At 38.0% G+C, this 12,454-nt stretch overlaps 1 protein-coding gene across 1 annotated transcript in view; it reads left to right on the forward strand.

Annotated features, from left to right (window-relative positions):
* LRRIQ1 (leucine-rich repeats and IQ motif containing 1) overlaps positions 1-12,454 on the forward strand; it is a 231,251-nt gene that overhangs the window by 44,340 nt on the left and 174,457 nt on the right. Inside the window, exons 7-9 of the mRNA XM_015571113.1 lie at positions 618-2,252; positions 7,299-7,451; positions 9,933-10,083. Of these exons, the coding sequence (XP_015426599.1) occupies positions 618-2,252; positions 7,299-7,451; positions 9,933-10,083 (1,939 nt within the window). The remainder of the gene's footprint in view (positions 1-617; positions 2,253-7,298; positions 7,452-9,932; positions 10,084-12,454) is intronic.

The raw sequence follows: 12,454 nt of genomic DNA on the forward strand, positions 1-12,454 counted from the left end.
TGGTTTCCTCCGTCACTGAAGCAAGCAAGCCTCATGTTAGTTTCAAGCTGCCTGGCTGCCTGCCGCCATCTTGGCTGGCAGTTAATTTGCATATCACCCTGATTAGCCAATGGGAAAGGTAGCAGTCGTATGCCAATTACCATGTTTCTCTTTTATTAGATAGGATATGTTTTATTGATTTGAGAGAGGGGAAGGGAGAAGAAGAGAAAGATAGAAAGGACGATCAGAGAGAAACATTGGTTAGCTGCCTCCTGAAGGCCCGCAACTGGGGATCAAGCCCACAATTCAGGCATGTGCCCTGATGGAGAATTGAACCAGTGACCTCTTTGTGAATGGGACGATGTTCAACCCACTGAGCAACACTGGCCATGCCATTTTTATTTGCTTTCTATCATCAAAGAATTCCTCAATATTAGAGTATCAACTTACTAACTTGATGGAAGCTCTTAAATATCTAAAAAAGTAATATCCTTTACAAATTAGTTTTTGTAAAAGAATTGTATAGTAACTTTATAATTATTTTAGTTTTAGTATTTGTTTTTAATCTCTATTTTAGATTATATTTCAGTAACAGCACACATTTAGTTTATGCTGACTACTATTTACCTTTATTATAGGAGTTTATTAGGAATTTGCATTTACAAATGGAAGAAGAAAGAACAAAATTTAAAGACCTGCAGGAAAAAGAAAAAATGCGTTTATTAAAAATGCAGCATAATGCAGCTGTAAAAATTCAATCTAAATATAGATCATTTGTGGCCTACCGACAATATAGCCCAATTATAAAAGAACAGATAGAAAATAAGAAAAAAAAAGCACTAGAGTTGAAAGAAAAAGAAGCAAAAATACGACAGATGGAAGAAGAAATACAAAAAAGATTAGAGGAGGAAAAAAGGAGAGAGGAAGAAATACAAAGGCAGAAGGAAGAGGAAAGAAAAAAGAGAGAGAGAGAATATGAAGAAAAAAAGAACATCCTGAGACAAGAAAAAGAGCAACTACTAAACAAAGAAAAATTAAGATTAAAAGAAGATGGAAGAAAACAGCTAATAATAAGTAGAGCATTAAAAAAGGGAGAACAAAATGCTACACATTTAACTATTGAAGATAAATCAAAGAATAAGGATGAAATAGCCAAAATGCTAGGAGATGAAAAGTCAAAGAAGTGGGAAGCTGCTCCCCTTTGGCGAGATGAAAAGTTGAATAAGAGAGAGAATATAGATAGACAATTTGTACTGAAAGAATCAATAGGAGTGCAATTAAAAGAATCTATATCAAACCAAGAAATTTTGGCAGAGCTTAAAATGGAAGAAAAAAATGAAAACCAGGCAAAACAACAGTGTTCAGAGAAATTGGTCAAGCAAGCAAGGAAATATGAAACCACCGACCATAAAACTGAATTAGAAAACCCAGATCTAAAGGAACATGGGAAAAAACAGTTTCAGCGGCAAGAATTAATCCGTCCAATACAAAAGGAAGTAACCATGAAGGCTGCCGTAAATGAGAATGTAATACAAGAAACCCAAATAATGTTACGGCATAATCAAGAAATTAATGAGGTAAAAAGCAATGAGGCACAGAAAGCAATCAAAGATAATCAACAGAGTAAGACACAAAAAGTAGAAAAAGAAGAAATATCCCAACAGAATGGAACATTATACGAAGCAGATAACAGTTCAATGATTTCAATGAATCAAAAACTACTACCACTAACAATAGAACATTCTGAATGTATAGGTGAGAATGTAATACTTCAAGGAAAAGAAATTGTATTAAAATCGGAAGAAACTAAGGAGAATCCAAAAGGCAGTGCTCCGAATAGTGACTTAATTATTAATGGTAGTGATGCTCTGATAAATGTAGAAAGGGAAATAAACAAGCAAAATTATATTTTAGGTAGACATGCTCCTTGTGAAGACTTGGGTGGCTATAATACAACAAACTCCTTGGTTCTTAAAGAAGTAAGCTCTGTAAAGTCTCAGATTAAAGAAATTCCAGAAGAATGTCATGAAAATAGAGCTGAATGTGAGAGTGTTGTGACCTACTCTGTACCAGAGCCAACACTTCTATCTTCTATTGAAGAAAAGAGGCAAGCTTGGATAAAATCTGTTAAATCCTGGTCAGACATTTTCAAGCAACATCAACAAAAGAAGATTGTTAAGAGAAAGAGACTTGTGAAATGTCCAGCCAACACGATGCCTCCTTTGAATACACTAGAAATTCTTCAATGTGGCCCATGGAATACTTTACAACAGGTATTTTGTAATTTTATAATGTATTGTCTTATTTAATTGCAATTGGTTTTCTAAATGTAACTTTTAAAATATTAGTGGAAGGCATATTTTATTTTATTTTTAAATATAGTTTTTATTGTGGATAGTATTACAGATGTCTCCCATTTTGGAAGGCATATTTTATATTCAATAATTGTGCTCCTTAATCAGTGAAGTTGCTAATGAAATACTGCCTCCATTTGAGATCTCAAATTATTAAGGCATCTTCTCCCTCAGCGAATCACTATTAAAACCTTTTATTTATATGTTGAAGCCTGTGTTTGAGGGCCTTAAAGTCATTATTAAGTTCCTAAGAGTGGAGGCATCTGGGAATGTAGGGTTGAATTAGAATAGGAAATTCCTGTTATTCAGCTAGGCGTTTGCTTTAGTCTTGAGCAACAGCACCACCTAGTGGTTCCTTTTGGAATGAAACTGATTTCCCTGTACTTGGAAATTGCTGTGAAAGAACTGCTTATAACCATAGAAGACTCTAGAATTTCTGTAAAAACATTATTTAGTCATGTGCAATGTGAACATGGTGGATATATGCCTGAAATTTAAAATAGTTGTCATCAAGTGCTACTAATTTTCTATGTTTATGGAGCCCATAGTTTCAATTAAAATTAAGACAGAAACTGACACGTGTAGAAAAACAGGGAAGAATATTTCAAATAGTGTAATATCAAAAAGAACTTATGATTTAAAAAATCATATATTTAGCTAGGGACTGAAATGCAAATGTATTTAATAAAATTAGTTTCTTCATATAGACTGATGCCTGGGAAAAGAAACATTCATATTAACATATGTGCATTATTTTATTATTCACTCAGCAAATATTCATCTACTAATATGATCAGTCAATATTTACTGTTGTAACAAAGGGATGGATACAAAACTGAGTCTCTGCCCCTATGGAACTTATTGTGGTGGAGAAAAAGTTATTAAAATAACCTGCAGATAAATACAGATCTTGATAATTACTCTAAATACAATTTCAGGGTATTCTGTAAGAGGAGAAGACAGTGGGATTTAAAGAGATCCCTGGGGAATAAAGGAATAGTGTAAAGAACAGGCACTACTTTGAAGTGCCCTCTCTTTCCTAGGCAATGTATTTGCCTTGTCCACCAAATTTATAGAATCTCTGATTAGCTCTTCTGTTTTTGTTTTTTGTTTGTTTGTTTTTAACCTTTGGCTACATTATCTTTGGAATTCTTCTTTTTCTGCTTTCCCAAAGATGTTGCTGCAGGTTTTTTGAAGTAATGACATTAACTACTAACTCTTTTACTTAAATTAATTTTCCGCATGAATGTCCGTCTGGCCAGTGATCAGCAAACTCATTAGTCAACAGAGCCAAATATCAACAGTGCGACGGCTGAAATTTCTTTTGAGAGTCAGATTTTTTAAGCTTAAACTATATAGGTAGGTACATTGTTATTAACTTAATTAGGGTACTCCTAAGCTGGCCTTTGCTAAAGACGTCCTCAACCTGATTGAGGTACGTTTGCTGAGGTCAACCCCTTCCAACTCTCCCACCACAGTTTGCCGACCACGGGTCTGGGCTAAGCATGGGTGACAGCCTCATGCCTATAGTGTACTTGTCTGAAAAGTAAAACTGAAGTTAGGGAGACAGTAGGACGCTCCTTCTTGTGAGTCTCTGTTCTGTTCAAGGAGAAGAGCACTGAAGAAGTTAAAATGTGTGAACCTCTTTCTCGTTGGCATTTCTGTTCCTGACCACTCAGTTCCTCCCTCGGAACTTTTGTCAATGTTCATAAAGTGAGGACTAACCCTTTCTTTTACTTCTTAGAGTGCAGTTAGCATCCCAAACTGCAATGTGTACGCAGATCGCTGGGGCTGATTCTGATTCCTTAGGTCTCGTGGTCAATCCCAATGCTCTGCATTTTTTCAGTGACCCTGGGTGGTGCTGTTGGGGCTGGCGCATCGACTACCTGGAGTAGCAGCGTTCTGAAGGATCCTGAAATCCTCTGACCACTACTCAAAGCAACTACCTCAAACACTGAATTTTTCTTTGAAGCCTCGAACTATATAGTATAGGGATGACAAATATATGTAAATGTGCAATATAAATATTGAAATCTTGTAAAATAGCATCTTGTAATGACTCTGGCAGATGGCTTATCATGGTGTTTTCATTCACCACTGCTACTGACCTATGACTCACGTTATTACTTTGATTTTCTAAACTCATAGCTTTCCATCTTTGACCTTATCTTGAGCACCCATTGCCATAATTGAAAGGTCCTCTGGAGAGGACCTTTAGAAAAGAAAATTTACTCTTTTGGAATTTCAGTCAGTAATGAATTTATTTTGCTTATATTAATCGCTCACTTTGAGCCTTTAGGATGCAGATCAGATCTGCTTCTTGACCATACTCCTTTACATATTGCCAGGCAAATAGTGGTTTTGATCAAATTGACTATGGGATGGATGAATAAGAGAATGGATAAATAAATCTGGCTGAATGTTCATCTTATCTCCATATTATTACTAACTTCACAGTTTCAAGAGTGTATTGATTAAAAAGGAAAGTGATATAAAATTATTTGAGAGTAATTTAATAAAGTACTAAAAATCTGTATAACAGGTAAGATCAGAGTTCTAATTTTATTTCTCCTATTTACTGTGTGTGTCACCTTGTGCAAAGTACTGGACCTTTATGAATCTCAATTTTGTCTTCTATAAACTGGGAAGAGCAATACCTACTTTATAGGATTGTTGACTATGTTGACTACAGTCTAGGGCTCCTAATTGTCATTGTCAAATGTGGATCCCAAATATATGAAAAACAGGCAAATTGATTTTTGAGAGCTGCCTAATAGCTGGTTTCATCAAATAAATTCTTAAATTGAAAATGCTGAGCCATCCACTCTATGCAGTAATATCACAAAAGGATATGACTGGAGATTGGTGATTATTGACAACTAATATATTTTAATTTTTCCAAGTTTTATTATTTTTTCTTTTTTTTTTTGGTATTTTGCTCATAGTGGTAACTTGCTTTAAATAACAACCAGAAAAAAAAGCCACCGAACTTAAGGATATATGTATATTTTTAAGTCCTCACCTGAGGACGTGTTTTTCATTGTTTGTAGAAAGAGAGAGAGGGAGGAATAGCAAAGAAGAGAGAGAAACATCTATCCAGATGTGCCCTGACTGGGGATTAAACCCCAAACCTGGATATGTGTCCTGACCAGGAGCGACCCTTCAGTGCATGGGATGACACTCTAACCAGCTGAGCCACACCCGCCAGGCAGGATTTTTTGATATGGCTTTCTAACATGGCATCAATTACAGCATTTTAGCAGCTGGTTTACTGTTAGATCAGATGACTCACTTTCCTTTACAAGGCAAATTGAAATAAACTGGTGTGATGGTACAGAACTTATGTGGAGTAAGATTCTCTTTTACTTAATCATCTAATCATACCTCACATTCAGCCTCTGCAGCCTGAATTTTTAAACAATATTATTTCTTCAAGTTTAATAGACTTGAGATGTGGCACAGAACAGATGTTCTGCAAAGCAAAACATAATCATTGCTTTTGTTACTTTTATATTTTCAATTTACCATAGGTGACTGACACTCCTTGGATTGAACTCAAGAATAATTGAGAATGAACTCCTATATATGTATATATACACACACCCATGGCTAGAATTAAACCTGGGACCCTTCAGTCTGCAGGCCAATGCTATATCGACTGAGCCAAACTGGCTAGAGCAGTTCCTGTCTTTCTTTGTCTGACTTACTAATTATTTTGGTCGTCTTTCTTACTTTCATTATAGGTCTCCCATCTCTATCACTTTCCTTCTGCCTAAAATGTATGCTGTGGGCACTGAAATATCTCTCACTTTTGTTTGAGTGGGGAGGGATGTATTTTATCCTCATTCTTGAAAAATATTTTCACTAAAATATATGTTTAGATTATGACTAATTGATAAATTTCTAAAATAATTATGAAACTAAAAGCTTTTATTCACCCAAAGTTTTAAAAATATGGATTGTTTCTTTTGCTACTTAAGCAAGGAATAGACTTAATCACTCTTCATGAGCATATAATCTTCCTATTCACTCATGTAAATATGTAAATTAAAAACTTTTAGTTTAACATGCACAGAAAATTTCAATATGAAGAGGAGTTATCAAACTTAAAATTTTATACTTTTCCAGCTTTTTCTGAAGCAGTAATGCTTTCAATTTCAACTAACAATTTTTGAATTTCTATTTTAATTGTGATACTACTCTTCTTATAAAGCTAATAATTTTTAAATTGTCTTTCAGTCCTGGTTTAGGACTTTTGATGTGGCAATATGAAAATATTCTTACTATAATTTGATTTTTTATATAGTTATTTCAGTGCATAGACTCAATTATAATGAAATAAACAATAACAACACATTATTACATTATTCCTCTGCCCTTTAACTTAGGTGAGAAATCTTGAATTTAAAAAATGCAGTGCATTTTCCTAATCAAAAAAATATTTCTATCTGATATATCCTTGTAGGACAATAAATGTAGCCCTTAGTATATATAAAGTTGAAAACTTTCTTTGATATTGAGTTTTTTTAGGTAAAAAAAGACATAAAAGGGAGTTTATTAAGAAAAAAAGCATTATGAAGTAATAAGTCTATAGTAATATCTCAGTAATATGAAATATTATAAATGCATGGTCTTCAGATATTTGAAAAATATTATTCATGATTTTTTTTTTTTAGCACAGATACTATATGGTTGGGTATATTACATTATTCAGTAGTCAGGAATGATTCATACCTTTATAATAGAGAAGACGTGCAATAGAATGTTGTTTGCATTCCATGGTTCAGGTCCCAAAGACCCCAAAGTCTCAGCAGTATGTGGCCTCACACTCAGACTTGAGGCACAGAATCATCTCATTTAAATCAGATCCAGGTGGAGATGGTCTGCTCAGATAGAGTTCCCTCATCTCAGAGAAGTTATTGTTAGATAATGTTATGCACTCTCATTTTTTTTTGAATTATCTAGGTTACAAGAGTAACATTTCAAGATTTGCCAGGTTGTAGTCTTTCCACACTGGCAGAGTGTACCAACCTTCAGTTTCTGTCTCTTCGACGCTGTGGATTAAATTCTTTGCATGGCCTGAATAACTGCAAAAAACTGAAGTACATTGATGTACAGGTATGTCCTCTGTTCTCATTATTTATCTTGTAATAAAATATAAAGTGAATCCATCTTTACATTTCAGAAATGACTATTTTGAAAAAAAAAGAACACCATTTATTAAAATACCATGTAACTCATGTTGTACAGAGATCAAGGGCCAACATTTCTGAAAGCCATAGAGGGAAAATGGTTAGGCAGTATGACCTGGGAATTGCTTCTCTCTGTGTGTGGATGATTGTTCTTGTTACTTTCTGCTATATAACAAGTGGCCACATTACTTAGCAAATTAAAATAATAATCATTTATTTGCTCATGGTTTTGGGGGCCATGAATTGAGGCCAGGATTGTCTGGGTATTTCTTCTGCTTCATATTGTGTTCACTAGGTCTCTTATGTAATTTGTGGCCAGGGCTGAACGCCTAAAATACCTTCTGTTTATGATTTGTACCTTGGGAAGTTATCAATTCCTTAATAAGGATTCAAGTTGGCTCCACAGTAATGATTTTCTATGACTCTTGATTCTTTGCACTGGGCTTTTGAGTCCATCCTCAAGGCGTACTTTCTTGTCCTCAAAAAGTGTGCTGTTTTGCAGTTGATAATTTTTTCTCAACCAGTTTCTTTCCCATAGAAGGTGGGGCACCTAAAAGCTTCTTTTCATTTTTAATTATATTCTTTTCAGTTCAAACGGTGGTACTTTCACCAATATGATTTTCTTTTAAAACATTGTGGGCTGTCTCTGCTCCTTATTTAGTTCACTCCATTAGACAAAGGCTATCCTCAAAAATATTTGTGAGAGAGTTGCTATGGTCTATTCAGAAAAGTCCATTTATCTTTCTGAGGTCTTAAAAGAGAGAGTTGCTAATGCATCCTTGACACATCACCTTGACACTGAGACCAATATATATGTATTGCAGAGATGTATATGTATAGTAAAAATATAAACCTATATATGAGATGTATACTTAATTCGTGATATTAGTGTTCTTGGGAGATGAAGGAACTGAGGATGGAAGGTGGGGAGATTTCAATTATTTCAGTGGTTTTTTTTTTATAACAGTTTTATATAGTACCAAATATTAACTCTTATTCATTTAGATTGAAATATTTTGTTATACTAGAGGGCCAGTGCATGAAAATCCGTGCACTCGGGGGTCCCTCAGCCTGGCCTGCACCCTCTTGCAATCCAGGACCCTTCGGGGATGTCCAACTGACAGCTTAGGCCCGCTCCCCAGGAGGACATCAACGTTGGACATCAACGTTGCCGTAGAAGTGGGAGAGGCTCCTGCCACTGCTGCTGCACTTGCAGCCATCAGCCTGGCTTGTGGCTGAGCAGAGCTTCCCTGTGGGAGCGCACCGACCATCAGAGGGCAGCTCCTGCGTTGAGTGTCTGCCCCCTGGTGGTCAGTGCGCATCATAGTGACCAGTTGTTCCTAGTCATTCTGCCATTAGGATCAATTTGCATATTACCCTTTTATTGTATAGGATCACCCTCTGTATTTTCAATATTTTAAAAGATTATCAATAAATACAAGATCAGTTAATGATTTATTACATGACTAGAGGCCCAGTGCACAATATTCGTGCATGGGTAGGGTCCCTAGCGGCTGCCAGGTGTGGCCTCCCTTCCCCCAGCCATCTGCCCACCCCACTGATCTGATTGCCATGCCACTGCCCGGCTCATCCTCTGAGCCCCTGCCTAGCCCCTCTTGCTGTGGCCCCCAGTTCCCTGTCTGCTGGCAGCCCTGCTCCTGCTGCTCCCATGCATTGATGGCACTAGCCCTGCTTGCACCCACTGATGATGCAGAGCGATTGGGGCCAGCGCCGGCAGTGGGTGCGAACAGGGCCGGCGCCATCAGCGGTGCGAGCAGCGGCTGCTGCCCTGATCACCCTTTAGGAGCAGGGGAAGGTGAAGAAGCCCTCAGGGTAATCGGGACCAGCAGCTACTGCTTGCACCTGCTGATGGCGCTGAGCGATTGGGGCTCGCAGTGGGTGTGAGCGGCGGCTCCAGTGCCAGCAGTGGGTGTGAGCAGGGCGGCACCGGCAGCAGGTGTGAGTGCCAGGCGGGACTGTGGCATGTGGGAGCAAAGAATTTTCAGTAACTACTAGAGGTTTGCCTTGATGACAGTGACTAGTGCCCTGCCTTGGTTTGGTGTCCCCCGCTCACCTGCTCCACCATCCCGCAGTGGCTGACGCCCTCCATGTTCTGTGTTCTGCCACCTGCTGCCGAGGCCCACCATGTTCCGCATATGCCCCCGGTGGTTAGCGCACATCATAGCAACCTGTTGTTGGGTCGTTCCACCGTTCGGTCAATTTGCATATGAGGGTTTTATATAGATAGATTCTATATTTTCATCTAGATAGTAATACATTTTCCATGGTTATTCTAAGTTAGATAATTACATGTTCATTTGGAGATTATATCTCATCTTTTTGCAAGCTTTAAATTTTTTTTAGAAGCCATTGAAATAAAACTAATTACATTTGTTCTTTGTTTTAGGAAAATAATATTGAGACTGTCGACTGTGAAAATTTGGAAAATCTCTGTGTTGTTCTTCTTAATAAAAATAAACTAACTTCTTTGCATGGTTTGGATGGCTGCACTAATATCCAAGATCTTGAACTTTCACATAATAAAATCACTCGAATTGGTGAGAAAAATGGAATTTTAATATATAGATATTTATTTCTTATTATGTTTTTTCAGTTATTCCTATTAAAGAATAGGCCACCATCCATTATTTGTTTATTTTATTAATGCCATACTTATTTAATCTTTTATCCTTATTTACTAAGGACATAAAATAATTTTTAAATTTTACAAAAGGAATATGCTCCCACCACTGACAAATGGGTAATTGTTAGTAGTTCTTGCTATTAGTATAGGCACCTTCCTGTTCCTTTCCTTATAACCAGTATTGATCTGCACTCTAATGGGGAATATAATACCACAGGTTGATGCCATCATTTTTTATGGATCCTATGCTTTCTGGTGGGAACTGCCAGAGTTATTTGTGGTAAACCCTTTTTATCCCTCCATCACTCCTTTGCCTACATACATCACTTGTATTAATCTTTTATTCTTAGCTAAGGCTACTAATACTACCTAGAAGAAATAATTCATCTTCCTAATCTTCTCCATCACTCCATTTGTATATCTATATACATATATCTGTATCTGTTTCCACCTTCATACTTTATAATTCGTATAATTCAGCAACAAAACTGTCTTTTTTTTTTGTTTAGGGCCAGTCCTTCTAATTATATAAATATACTGGTCAGTCTCCTCTGGCACCTTACTCCATCATTTATCACCTGTTTTATGGCAAGTTCTTCCTCTTGCCATTCACGTCTATCCTCACCTCATCTCTCTTACATTTTGCTGTCAAGTTTTGGAGTGTTCTGTTGTTGCTTCACTTGTTACTACTCAACTTCTCTAGTCTACCAACTGAAATTCCACTTACTTCTATACGTTTCCAGTGTGATAATCTATATATATAAAAGCCTAAGTGACTGAACGACCAGTCGACCGGTTACCATGACGTGCACTGATCACTAGGGAGCAGACGCTCAATATAGGAGCTACTCCCTGGTGGTCAGTGTGCTCCCACAGTGGGAGTGCCACTCAGCTGACCAACGGGCGCTAGAAGCCGGGCTCATGGCTGACAAGCACAGCTGCAGCAGTGCGAGACTCTCCCGCCTTCACGACAGGGCTACCAAGCAGCAGCAACGGTAGGTGCAGCGGGGCCGGAATGAGCAAGAGCGGTGTGACACTCGGCCCAGGCTCAGACTCCTTCCTGGCTGCCTGCCGCCTCGCACACATACTACATCCCTCAGGGGATGTCGGACTGCCAATTTCAGCCCGATCCTCACAGGTCCCCCGATGGGTTCCAGATTGTGAGAGGGTGCAGGCCAGACTGAGGGACCCCACCGGTAAACAAATCCGTTCACCCGGCTGCTAGTTCTAATATAAAAATCTTATATTATTTACTACCTGGCTTAAAATTTTGTTTTTATTATTTAACTTATGAAATGCTCAAGGGACATGATAGGGGCTTAAATAATGATTAATTAATAATCAAGGATTGCAAAAAATCAGGAACTAAAAACTTTATTCTGGTACAATACTAATGGCTTAAATTTTGGGAGCCTCCCCAAAGTTCCATCGTTTTCATCTCCTATCTCCCAGAATCATTAAGAAAGTGACATAGACTGAAATATCAGGGTGCGTATGGGAGTAGATGGGGAGTAAAGGCAAGTCAACTTTCTATGCTTAGCCCTGGTTCTACTTAGGCCTCCTTGATATTAGTTTTATTTGTTTGCTTATGTTTTTTTTTCTTCTTTCATTTTTATAATGTTGAAAATTTCAAACATTTACAAAATAAATGTATGAAGATTCCACATAACCTGTTCAACATTTGCTTCATCACTACTTTTGGTTTGTTCTTACTTTTTCTTTTTAAAAACAAACCCCCAAATTATATAATTTTCACCTTCCACGCTTTAGTAGATGGTTTTTAATAATATGGCCCATTCTTACTTAACCACATGCATTGTGATACCAATTATAATAAACTAGAGGCCCAGTGCACAAAAATTTGTGCACTTGGGGGGGAGGGTCCCTCAGCCTAGCCTGTGCCCTCTTGCAGTCTGGGACCCCTCGGGGGATGACTACCTGCTGGCTTAGGCCTGCTCCCCGGGGGATTGGGCCTAAGCTGGCAGTCAGACATCCTTAGCGCTGCTGAGGAGGCAGGAGAGGCTCCCACCACCACCTCTGTACTGGCAGCCGGCAGCCTGGCTTGTGGGTGAGCAGAGCTCCCCCTGTGGGAGCGCACTGACCACTAGGGGGCAGTTCCTGCATTGAGCATCTGCCCCCTGGTGATCACTGTGTGCCATAGTGACCAATCTTTCCCAGTCATTCTGCTGTTAGGGTCAATTTGCATATTACCCTTTTATTATATAGGAGTGCCTAGCTAGCCTGGGTGAGGGGCTGATGGCTGTTTGCAGGCTGGCCAACGCCCC

Source organism: Myotis davidii, unplaced genomic scaffold (genome assembly GCF_000327345.1).
Source record: "Myotis davidii unplaced genomic scaffold, ASM32734v1 scaffold26, whole genome shotgun sequence".
Classification (NCBI taxonomy): Eukaryota; Metazoa; Chordata; class Mammalia; order Chiroptera; family Vespertilionidae; genus Myotis; species Myotis davidii.